Source organism: Chionomys nivalis, chromosome 4 (assembly GCF_950005125.1).
Source record: "Chionomys nivalis chromosome 4, mChiNiv1.1, whole genome shotgun sequence".
Taxonomy (NCBI): domain Eukaryota; kingdom Metazoa; phylum Chordata; class Mammalia; order Rodentia; family Cricetidae; genus Chionomys; species Chionomys nivalis.
Genome location: NC_080089.1, coordinates 54,322,024 through 54,335,158, shown reverse-complemented (window position 1 = coordinate 54,335,158; position 13,135 = coordinate 54,322,024). Strand labels below are relative to the sequence as shown.

Genomic DNA, 13,135 nt, shown 5'->3' with positions numbered 1-13,135 from the left:
TATCTTATAGTAAATACATAAAATCTTTCCAGTATTTTACTCTTCTGATTTTTTTCTCTTTCTCTTGTTTAAATTCAGGGATCCATAACTGTCACATCTTGTACTTGATATTTATTAGGGCAGTAGATCTCATAATTTATCAAATTGAATCAGCTTATTATTGTAAATCTTGTACAACTCTTAACATAGAGTAATGGTAGGCACTTAATTTTAAAGATTACCTCAAAAACTGGACTTCATGTCCCATGTTCAAAGACACATGTGAAGTATAAAATATTTGAATTTGAATTAACATTTATATAATCACTTCCCTTTAAAGGAAATTAGAAGATACCATTGTTGATCATTGTATTAATCAGCTTGCATTTTTGTAGCTCACTACTTTTTTTCTTTTAGAACCTTTTGCCCAGAGTAGCAGCCAAACTTGATGTTGCCCCAGTTTCTGACATCATTGAGATCAAGTCACCTGATACATTTGTGAGAACTATCTATGCAGGTAGGTTCCAAGGAAGATAATTAATCAACATGCTGTTTTTTGGGGTGGGGGAGGATACAGTCTTAAAAAGAGATTTGGAAACAAACCATATGATTAAATGAACCATCTTAAAGGTTTCTGAGAAATGCTTTAGTTCAAAATTGCTACTATAGCATGACATGGCATTCCATCTGATTTATCCAGTGCGTGGTGCTTTTATACTGGCCTTTGAGTTTTTGGAGTGAGATTTCCCCTGAGTTAATAGAGATTAAGCTTGCCTCCAAATATGTATGTATGTATGTATGTATGTATGTATGTATGTATGTATGTATTTTAAAATTCTAGTTAAGATGTAATTATATCACTTCTCCCCTCCAACCTCTCCTTGTGTCATTCCCCTTTACTCTCAAATTGATGGCGTTTTTTTCTTTATGTTATACACGTAGGCATTAATATGTAAATACCACCTGGTGGGTCTGTTTAGTTGTGTGTATGTGATTTAAGGGCTGGCTACTTTGCATTGGATAGACAGTTGTATTGGATAAGCAGTGAAAGGGCCCATCCATCCCTGGGAGAGTCTAGTTCTCCCTGTCTTACTACTCATTAGTTGCCTGTAGTTCTTTGTCTAAGAGTGGGACCTGTAAGGTTTCCCCTTTCCACCTTAGCATGACTGTTGCTATGGTCCTTTTTCAGTTCTTGTTTAAGTAGCTATATTTTGTAAGTAGTTCCTGGAAAGGCAAAATCTTCTTTTTAAAATAGTTTTCTCAGTCTTTGCTTTCAGTTCCATGTGCATTGAAAGACATTCAGAGATTCAGAGTATAGTTGGTCCCTTGTGAAGCTCTTCACTGTTGTGCTCTTTTCTATATATAAGAGACATAGGAAACAATTGGTCCATGATTATTTTTTTGCCTCATCTTCATAAAGTAAATTCTGAGCCTGAGAGGAATACTTTTGTTCTTCCTTCTTCATAATAAAATTTATGTTTCAGGAAATGCATTATGTACAGTGAAGTGTGATGAGAAAGTGAAGGTGTTTTCTGTTCGAGGAACATCTTTTGAAGCCGCAGCAACAAGTGGAGGTAGTGCCAGTTCAGAAAAGGGTAAGTATTTATTTGAGCCTTTTGATAGCTTGGCATTTCTTATTTCTTCAGTCTGTAGATTATATTAGAAATAAGAGACAACCTCTGATTTAATTTCTAGTACAAAGTAAAAATTCAGCTGACTCATATCCCAAGGTTGTATAAATAATTATAATTTATGTCTGTTTTACTTCCTCTTGGTACAAGAATAATTTCTTTGGTAGATTGAAAGAGTAGGAGAGAGGATCAATTAAGATTGATCTGTTATGCTTGTATTAGGACTTTTACTTTCATTATTGTTTCCTCATGTGGTATTTGAGTGAGTCAATATAATAGAAGAATGTAATAATAGTAAAAATAGGGGTGGCATTTTAACATGTCTGGCATCTTATTTGAACACTTAAGAGAATGGGTTATTTTGTTTTTTGTAGATGAACTTAGGAGAAGTAAATGATTTCCCCAAAGAATCTTGTCTTCTTAAACCTTTATAATTAAAGAAAACGAAATTGGGAACATGAAAATATGTGTACTTAAATTTCTTAGAATTGGATGTTTATTTGTTGGTCTTAAAAATAATTATCACTATATGACTTGAAGTCATTCTCATTTTTAAATTTTATTTATCAATGTATGCAGCACCAAGTTCTTCGCCAGTGGGAATATCAGAGTGGCTTGACCAGAAATTGACGAAAAGTGATCGACCAGAACTAACAGGTGCCAAAGTGGTGGTATCTGGTGGTAAGTGCAATAGTAATTTAAAAGATGGCATAAGCTATACACTACAGACTTCATTTAAAAAACATAATCTTTTATTTAGTTTTTGGTGGTGCTGGGGATGGAACCCAGGGTCTTGCACATTGTAGGCAAGCTTTACACTACTGAGCTGAATCTGTAGTCTGAGTCCGTCCTTCCTTCCGTCCTTCCTTCCTTCCTTCCTTCCTTCCTTCCTTCCTTCCTTCCTTCCTTCCTTCCTTCCTTCCTTCCTTCCTCTGTAGTCTGTAGCATCTAGTCCATCCGTCCGTCCTTCCTTCATTTCAATTGTGGGTTTTTTTTAAACTTTTATTTATTTTTATATTATGTCCATTGTTGTTTTGCCATGGGTGTTACATCCCCTGCAACTGAGTTACAGGCATTTGTGGGCTGCCATGTGGGTGCTGGGAATTGAACCTGGGTCCTCTGGAAGAGCAGTTAGTGCTCTTACCACTGAGTCATCTCTCCAGCCCTTTACTTTTTCTTTCCAAGTGTCAGAAGTTGTTAAGTTGTAAGTATTAGTCATATTTTACTGGAAATATGAAAATACGATCATAATGCAGAACTTGGGCTTCTTGGCACACATCTGTTGATGGCATCTGTGGAACAGGGTTCAAATCTCAGTCCACACCTCTGCCATGTGGTGTTTTTATTTTACAGAAATCTGTGGGGTTTGTTTGTTTTGATTTTTAAATGACATTTGATAGGCTTTTGGGCTGTGGAAAAAGTGATTGGAATCTCGAAGTTGTATGTAAATCGCCTGCTCCATTTTACTTTCGGGGACTTTCAAGGGTAAACAAGTCTCTGTGGATGACACTTGGGAAGCCTTTCACAGTTAATGTCAACGCCTGACTTACCTCTTTTTGTGTATTATGCTCCTTTATAGTTTGTTGACTGACTTTTTGAGAAAATAATGATTGATGTGATTTTAAAATTTTTTTCAAATTAAGCATTAAACAAAGTAGTTAATGTTCCCATCAGCCATTTATTTCTCAAGTGGTATTTAGAGGGAACAATTTAATATTTTTCAAAGATGTTTGTCTTGTTTATTGTTTTGTACATTCAGGAAATATTAGTCCATATCTGTTCTATGGGCCTGATACATTTCCATTTCCTGAAGAAATAAAAACAAAAAAGAATATGTTTGCTCTTAAGGAGTTTGAAATCTAGTAGGAACTTTGAGTCGGTCATGCAGGGAATATTCTCCAGGTACTAGTAAGAGTTTTCCAGTACCACAGATAGTGCAGTGACCTAGAGAGCAGTGGTTCTTGCATCTTGGACTTAAAGTGTTTCCATTATAGTGGAGGAACGGCAAACATCACAGTGTTCTCTTTATGTAGTTAATTAACTGCAAGCTGAATGTTTCGTAGATATCAGGAAAGGCTTTGTGAAGGAGGTGGTACGCTTAATGTGGCAGTTTGTAATATGGGCATTCAGTTTAGCATATAAAATGGCAAACATTTTGCAGAGTCCAACTTGTATATACCTAATTTTTTTTTTCTTTTTTAATGAGGTCGGGGCTTGAAGAGTGGAGAGAACTTTAAGCTACTGTACGATCTGGCAGATCAACTGCATGCTGCAGGTAAAGGCATCTTCCTTTGTAGCACGATGTTCTCTTTTTGCTGGAGATATTTTATTTTATATATATGTATATTTATATATATTATATATATGTGTGTGTGTGTGTGTGTGTGTGTGTGTGTGTGTGTATATATACATATAATATATGTCCTCCAAAGCGTCAGGCTATTTTGCTTTCCATGGTTTTCAGTTTTTATTTCATTTATTTATTGACTCAGCTTTATTGTTTAACTTTATTATCATTTATCAATTATACAAAATAATATTTGTGGCATTTCTATTCATGTTTATAACATATCTTGGTCATATTTTCCCTGATTACTTTTTTTTTTTTTTTGCGCCTTCCTCTTTTTTCCTCTTCTTATTTCCATGTCTTTATTTCTTCAAATCTAGATTCTACATGAGAGAAAACATAAGATACTTGCTTTTCATGATTTGATGTCCTGACCATTAAATCGTTCTTTCTGAAGTAGTCTTCTTAGTCCTCCAGTAAATGCTGGAACATCTCAGTAAAGGGGTATCATTTACTTTAGTAAACCTTAAAGAGTGTGTGTGTGGCAGTTTTACATTTGCCAAATCTTAGGACTCTCTAGTTTTGATTTTTAAAATACTCAAAGCCTACTATAGACCTCCTACTAGCTATTCCCCAACATACTCACATGCTCTGATTCCTATATGACTTACATATACACACTACTAAATAAATGTACTTTTCTTTATGCTGAGAAAGAACTGGGAAAAATGATAAAGATTTTTAAAAAAATGGGAGCAGAAGTGGCTACATCTTATGCACACAGTAAACTGGATAGACTGAGGAAAGTGTCTGTGAACTTGAGGACACGTCACAGACATGGTTAAAGCTAAAATGTAAAGAAAAAAAAGAGCTAGAAAATAATAAAACATCCAGAAACTAGGGGACAACTCTAAAGAATATAAGTAAAATGATAGAAAGTAAACTAAAAAGTGACCACAACTGAAGGACAATGGTGTGATGTGGAGGCGGGAGGACAGGACAGAGTTGAGTCAGTGAAGCTCGAGAAGTTCCCCACGTTCCCGTCACACCCAAGCAAAGATCCAGGAAGCTCAGAAACCACCATATGTATGTGTGTATAATTTGCAAGCTAGAATAGTCAAAGGTGAAGATAAAAATCCTGAAAAAACCAGAGTAGAGTTTAAAAAGAAGGTCATGCTGTAGCAAAGATAAGAAATACATTCAGCTTTTCTTCAGAAGCCATATGAATGAGGATGGGATAAAAATCTTCAAGTGTTGAGAGGAAAAAAACCACAGCAACCTAGAATTCTGTAACCATGGAATTATCCTTGGAAGGAAAGGGGAAATAGAAAACTCTCGGACCAAAATAAATAAAAAGTAAGGAATCTGTTGCAAATTTACCTTGCAAGAAATGCTAAAGAGGGAGAGAGAGGAACTGTGATCGGCATGTAAAATAAATGGAAAATGTTAACTAAATAAATGAAAAAAAATTCTTAAGAAAGGAGGAAAATAGGGGTCAAAAGAGAGTAAAGAAGAAAAAAAAAGACAGAGTAAAGAAGAGGATCATAAGACATGAAAGTAAATAAAAATGTGCTTATTCTTAATCTAACAATTAATAGTGTAGTCGAAATAATAAACAGTAATGTGGTCAGTTCCTTCTATATTTATAGAGTATTCGTTTATGCTTGCTTATAGGTAGGTGATGTGTGACAGATACTACCAGGGAACAGCAGGGATAGGATTTTGGGCTATCCTGCAATGCATGCATACCCTGAAGTGGCACAGTGTTAATTTGAAAGTACAATTAGAGAAGATGTCAATTGCAAACTCCAGCACAGTCACTATAAAAAAAAGGGGGGGGGGGTGAAAAAGATAAGGTAAATTATATAAAAGGCTCAATTTAAAAAAAAACACAGAAAGTATAAAAGATAAAAATAACAAAGAAAAAGGGCAACAAATAATTTAGATACCAGTCAATCCAAGATTGTTCATAACCATTTTGAAAGTCAGTGATCTAAATGCACCAATGAAGATTATCATAGTAGATGGAACACCAAGACCTAATCCTTCCTTCCTTCCTTCCTTCCTTCCTTCCTTCCTTCCTTCCTTCCTTTCTTCTTTTTTTTTCTTTTTTGGTTTTTCAAGACAGGATTTCTCTATAGCTTTGGAGCCTGTCCTGGAACTAGCTCTTGTAGACCAGGCTGGTCTCGAACTCACAGAGATCCGCCTGCCTCTGCCTCCTGAGTGCTGGGATTAAAGGCGTGCACCACCACCACCTGGCTCTTTCTTATTTACAAGAAACTCCTTTAAATATAGAAGTATGCCAGCAGACTGACACAAACTACCTCGATGGGTAAAGGGGAAAAAAATAAAAGTTGGATGATGTTGTAATGGTGAGGGCCTGCTTGTTTGTCCTGGCCGCCCAGCTTGCTTAGCCCTGAAATAATCACACAGAAATTATATTAATCAAATCACTGCTTGGGCCCTTAGTTCTAGCCTCTTATTGGCTAACTCTCACATCTTGATTTAACCCATTTCTATTAATCTGTATATCGCCATGTGGCAGTGGCCTTCTGGGAAAGATTCAGCACATCTGTCTCTGGCGGCTCCATGGCGGCTCTCTGACTCTGCCTTCTTCCTCCCAGCATTCAGTTCTCTTTTCCTCGCCTACCAAAGTTCTGCCCTATCAAAAGGCCAAGGCAGTTTCTTTATTCACTAACCAATGAAAGCAACACATGAATAGAAGAGCCTTCTACACCAGGATGGGAAGGGATGGAAGGTTAGAGAGGGCGTTAAGGAGGAGTTGAGGGGGGATGATTATGTTCAAAATATATTGAGTGAAATTCTCAAAGAGTTAAAATGTGTATTGTGTACACATCCACACACACATATACATATATATACACACACATGTTGATTAAGACCAGTTGAAAAAAATTTAAACTGAGACTAGTGGCACACGCCTTTAATCCCAGCACTCAAAAAGCGGAGGCAGGCAGATCTCTGTGAGTTCAAGGGCAGTGTGGTCTACAGAATGAGTTCCAGGATAGCCAGGGCTACACAGAAAAGCCTTGTCTTGAAAAAGCAAAAAAAAAAAAAAACAAAAATTTTTAATACTGTGCTAGCTTAATAGCAAAGCAAGTTATCAAAAATGAGGGAGGCACTACATAATATTTAAAGAGTCATTTCTCTCAGATGACATGGCAAGCCCTAAAGTATAATCTTCTAAAAAACAATAGCCAACTAACTGAGGCAAAAACTGTTGGAATTGAAGCTTGATGTAGTATGTGCTTATAGTCCTAGCACTGGGTGGCTAGAGCAGGAAGACCCCTACTCCCAGGAATTCAGGACCAACTTGGATGACTGTATTATTTACTGTCTTGTTGCTGTGAAGAAGCAACAAAAGCAATTTTAAAAAGGGAATATTTGTTTCTCCATCTCAGGGAATACAATCTATCATGGCAGGGAGGATAGGGTGGGAGGAGTAGGGTGGTTGGCCTCATTATGTCTCATACAGAAGCAGAAAGTGATGAATGAATGCTGCTGCCCAGCCCATGAAATGGTACCACCCACATTTAAGATAGATCTTCCCACTTCCTTCCTAATCTAGGTAATACATTATACATTATAGATACACCCAGAGATTTGTTTCCATGGTGATTCTATCCCATCAGGTTGACAGTCAAAAGTTAAATATCAGAAGTATAGCAAAATGTCTCATAAACAAACACAAGGGGCTGGGGAAAAGACTTAGTCAAAAAAATGTTTGCTGAGGAGTTCAGTTCAAAGCCCCTATACCCACATACAAAGCTGGGTGTGGTGGACAGATGCACTGGTAGGTAAGAGCAGGGGAATCCTGAGGACTTGCTGGCCAGTTAATCAGCCAAATGCTGTACTCCAGGATCAGTGAAGAGACCATTTCTCAAAAAATGAAATGGAGAGGGGCTGGAAAGATGGTTCTACAGTTAAGGAACACTAGATGCTCTTCCAGAGGACTTAAGTTCAATTCCCAGGACCCACATAGCAGATTCACAACCATCTATAACTCTAGTTCCAGAAGATCCAATGCCGTCTCTGGTATCTATGGCACTACACAGAAGTAGTGCACAGGCATATGTGCAGACAAAATACCCAGACACACAAAACAAAGATAAAAGATAAAGCTAAAACTTACACACACAAATGGTGGAGAGCGATAGAGGAAGGTACTCAGAGTCAACCTGTCTTTTATATACACATACACTTGTGCACACATATGCTCTACAAATACCTGGGTACACACAAAATACTTCTAAAAAGAGAAAACAGTTGATAAACTCCAAGGAGAAATAGATGAATCTACTAGTACAGTTCAATGAGTCTATCAGAAATGTATAGAAAAAAACAGGGAAACTTAGTTGAACTCAACCGATAGCTGGATCGAATTAACATCTATTGATGTCTTTGTTGCACATCAGCAAATTCTCAAGCTGATAGGAGCATTCAGCAAGGAAGACCACATTTGGGACCATAAAACGCCTTCATAAATTTAAAGGAATAGGGATCATATGATGTCTGTTCTTAGACCACAGTAAGCTTGAGCTAGATGTTATAAATGAAATATAGCTAGAAAATCCCAAGACACATGGAGCATGTTTCTATGTAACATGAGTAAAGGAAGACATCTCAAGAGAAATATTTTGAACTGGATGAAGAAAGTGTGTGGTACAATGAAAGCAGTGCTTTGGCTGGGGTGGGGGAGTGTTCTAGGACTGGGAATTAAGCTGAGGGCCTCTCACATGTTAGGCAGGTGTTCCACCGTTGAGCTGTGTCCACATGCCTCCATCTTAATTTGTTTGTTTTTATATTTCAAATCTTTTTTTTTTTTTTTTTTTTTTTTTGGTTTTTTGAGACAGGGTTTCTCTGTGGCTTTGGAGCCTGTCCTGGAACTAGCTCTTGTAGACCAGGCTGGTCTCGAACTCACAGAGATCCGCCTGCCTCTGCCTCTGCCTCCTGAGTGCTGGGATTAAAGGCGTGCGCCACCACCGCCCGGCTATATTTCAAATCTTTGAGACAGTCTCGCTACCTTGCCCATGCTAGCTAGCCTTGTGATCCTTTTGCCCCAGCCTTCCATGTAGCTAGGAGTACAGACCTGTACCAACAGGATAAGTTCTTATAGGGAAATTTATAGTATTAAATATGTATTAGAAAAGAAAGATGATCTAAGTTTAATCATCTGAGATTCTATCTTAAGAAACCAGAACAAGAATACATTAATGCGACAGTACACAGAAGAAATAATTTAGTTCCTTTCTTCATTCTCTCCAGAAGGGGTGGTTCTACTCCCAAAATAGATCTCCTTGTGGATAGGAAACCAGTTACATTTTTATTTGTTAGTTTAATATGAGATACTTGTGTTAAATGTGACTTTATCTGATCATAAGAGGTAATGATATTATACAGCATTTCTTTAAAAATCATGAAGTTAGTATATAAAGGAACATTGTATGGTATTTCCTAAGTAGATTATAATGTGAAGTTTATGGATGATTTTTTCATAAAAGTAAATATCAGAAGCCAGCTAAATTGAGGAATTGAAATTTGTGCCTGGAGTGGTGGTCTAAGCCTTTAAACCCAGCACTCACGAAGCAGAGACAGGAGGATCTCTGCATTCAAGGTCAGCGTGGTCTAAATAGTGAGTTCCAGGACAGCCAGGACTACATAGACCCTGTCTCAAAAAAGGGGTGGGGGTGGAGAGATGACCCAGCAGTTAAGAGCACTAGCTGTTCTTTCAGAGGACCTAGGTTCAATTCTTAGCACACACACGACAGCTCAGAACTGTCCAGACCAGTTCTAGAGATCCAACACCCTCACACAGGCTTATATACAATCAGTCAATCAATCAATTAATAAAATATTTAAAAATAAATTTAAGAGAAGGAAAAGAAATTTGTGGAATTTTTTTCTTGAAAAATGCACTTGTATTTAGTGTTTAGAATTCTTAAACAGTTATAGGATTTCTTTTTCAACAGTGAGTTCTTTATACAATAATTTCAGAGTGTATAATATATTAGGGTGCTGTTGTGGTTGTTGGTGACTATCTTACTAGCTGAATGATAGAGCTTGAAAATAATGGCATTTCCTCCCCTTTTAGTGGGTGCTTCCCGTGCTGCTGTTGATGCTGGCTTTGTTCCCAATGACATGCAAGTTGGTCAGACAGGAAAAATAGTAGCGCCAGTAAGTATTGCAATAAAATATGCCCTGCAGAGTTCTGTGGGGATCAGCACTGTGTGTATTTGTTTGACAATAATTTCAGTGATTTATATCTTACTCGATGATCCTATACAGCTAGCCATTATGATAGTGAATGTGTCCTTACAACGTCTGGAGGGTTTTTGGTCTTATTAAAATGCTTAGCAGTTTTAAAATTAGGAATTATTTTGTAAAAAGATGTAAAGCAGTATGAGGTCATAATGCATGTTATTTTGTGTGTGTGGTGTGGTAGAGCTACTAGGACTCTGTACATGCTTGGCAAATGCTATTCCACTGAACTACATCCCTAACTTAGTTTTTTATTGATTTTGAAATTTTCATTGATAATGTTGTTCATAAAGTCTTTTAAGCATAAAAACAGGACAATTAGCCTATTTTAGTTAGACTTTTGTCGTTAGAAGCTACAAATGACAATTATAGTCTTGTATGATCCTGAGCACCTAGTTTAGTTCAATATTTTTATCTATTTACATAAATTTCAGGACATTTTGATTTCTTCTGCTAGAATTTTCATTTTTGCCAATAGGATGAGACAAAAAATTTCTGTAGTCCAGGCTGGGCAAAAGCTCCAACAGTCTTCTTGCTTTAGCTTCCCAAGTGCTGAGATTTCAGGCTTAAGCCACCACGCCTAGCCAGGCAGCATATTCTAAAAATCTTTGCAAAACCTTAAAGGGGAGATGTAGGAAAAGTTGAATCTTTTGCAACATCTCTTGACAATTCATATTTCCTAAGTAAAATCATTTTTCAACTAGTTTATATTGCATGAAGAAAATATTTTTATGTTGAATCATGTTTATTAAACTCTCTTAGTACCCTAGTCTTTAAGATGATGACTTCAAAGTAGTTATCCCTTTTTAAAAGTTTTCATACAAAATATTTTGAACATGTTCCCTCTCTCCCAACACCTACCAACTCTTTTTTTTTGTCTAACTTTTTTTAATATTTATCGAGCTCTACATTTTTCTCTGCTCCCCTCCCTGCCTCTCCCATTCCCCCTTCAACCCTCCCCCAAGGTCCCCATGCTCCCAATTTACTTAGGAGATCTTGTCTTTTTCTACTTCCCATGTAGATTAGATCTATGTGAGTCTCCCTTAGTGTCCTCACTGTTGTCTAAGTTCTCTGGGATTGTGGTTTGTAGGCTGCTTTTCTTTGCTTTATGTTTAAAAACCACCTATGAGTGAGTACATGTGAGTACATGTGTCTGGGTTACCTCGCTCAAAATAATGTTTTCTAGCTCCATCCATTTTCTGCAAAATTGAAGATGTCAGGTTTTTTTTGTTTGTTTTGTTTTGTTTTTGCTGTGTAGTACTCCATTGGGTAAATGTACCACATTTTCCTATCCATTCTTCAGTTGAGGGGCATTTAGGTTGTTTCCAGGTTCTGGCTATGAAAAGCAAAGCTGCTATGAACATAGTTGAGCACATGTCCTTGTGACGCTATTGAGCAGCCTTTGAATATATACTCAAAAGTGGTATTACTGGGTCTTGAGGAAGGTTGTTTCCTAATTTTCTGAGAAATTGCCGCAGTGACGTCCAGAGGGGTTGTACCAGCTTGCATTCCTACCAGCAATGCAGAAGTGTAGTTCTCTTATTTCTCTGTTCATTTTTTTTTGTCTGATTGACCCGTCCAGTGGTAAGAGGGGAGTGTGTGTCGTTTAATGTATTTTTAAGCTTTAGAAGTGTTTCTTTTACATATGAGGGTGCCCTAGTATTTGGGGCATAGATGTTCAGTATTGAGATTTCCTCCCGATGGGTTTTTCCTGTGACTAATATGAAATGACCTTCTTTGTCTCTTTTGACTGATTTTAGCTTGAAGTCAATTGTGTTAGACATTAGGATAGCTACACCGCTTGTTTCTTAGGTCCATTTGCTTGGTATATTTTTTCGCAACCCTTTACTCTGAGACAGTGTCTGTCTTTGAGGTTGAGGTGTGTTTCTTGTATGCATAAGAAGGATGGATTCTGTTTTTGTATCCAGTCTGTTAGCCTGTGCCTTTTTATAGATGAGTTGAGTCCATTTACATTAAGGGTTATTAATGACCAGCGATTGCTATCTCCTATTAATTTAGTTTTCATTGATGGTGATGTTAATTTGTGAGTTTTTCCCTTTGGGATTTGCTGCTATGAGACGATCAATTGTCTGTGTTTTTGTTGGTGTAGCCATCTTCCTTGGGTTGGAGTTTTCCTTCTAGTATCTTGTGTAGAACTGGGTTTGTGGCTAAATATTGGTGAAATCTAGTTTTGTCATGGAATATCTTGTTTTGTCCTTCTATGGTGATTGAAAGTTTTACTGGGTATAGTAGTCTGGGCTGGCATCCAGGTCTCTTAGTGTCTGCAACACATCTGTTCAGGGCCTTCTGGCTTTCAGAATTTCCATTGAGAAGTCGGGTGTAATTCTGATAGGTCTACTTTTATATGTTACTTGGCCTTTTTCCTTTGCAGCTCTTAATATTCTTTTTTTACTCTGTAGGTTTAGTGTTTTGATTATTATGTGGCAATAGGACTTTTTTTTTTTTTTTTTGGATCCAGTGTATTTGGTGTTCTGTAAGCTTCTTGTATCTTCATAGGCATATCTTTCTATAGGTTGGGAAAGTTTTCTTCTAAGATTTTATTAAATAAATTTTTGTGCCTTTGAGTTGAACTTCTCCTTCTTCTATACCTATTATTCTAAGGTTTGGCCTTTTCATGGTGTCCCATATTTCCTGGATATTTTAAGTTAAGCTTTTATTAGATTTAATGTTCTCTTTAACTGATGAGTCTATTTTCTCTATTGTATCTTCAGCGTTTGAGATTCCCTCTTCCATCTCTTGTACACCTGCCAACTTAGGCTTATCTTTGAAGCTTATTTTGAAATATCTATTTTGTTCCTCTAAATTTGGATCATTTATCTTTTTATTGTCTCTTTCTGGAACTTCTTTATATAGTTTGTATACAAATTATTTTTCAGATATGTACTGTGAGTTTTTTTTCCAGTGCTAGGACTTTCCTATGTTTCTTTTGATGTCAGAA

At 36.9% G+C, this 13,135-nt stretch overlaps 1 protein-coding gene across 1 annotated transcript in view; it reads left to right on the top strand.

The window, feature by feature from the left end:
• Etfa (electron transfer flavoprotein subunit alpha) overlaps positions 1-13,135 on the top strand; it is a 61,353-nt gene that overhangs the window by 19,311 nt on the left and 28,907 nt on the right. The window contains exons 5-9 of the mRNA XM_057767261.1: positions 397-496; positions 1,464-1,574; positions 2,190-2,291; positions 3,817-3,885; positions 10,010-10,092. Coding sequence (XP_057623244.1) covers positions 397-496; positions 1,464-1,574; positions 2,190-2,291; positions 3,817-3,885; positions 10,010-10,092 — 465 coding nt within the window. The remainder of the gene's footprint in view (positions 1-396; positions 497-1,463; positions 1,575-2,189; positions 2,292-3,816; positions 3,886-10,009; positions 10,093-13,135) is intronic.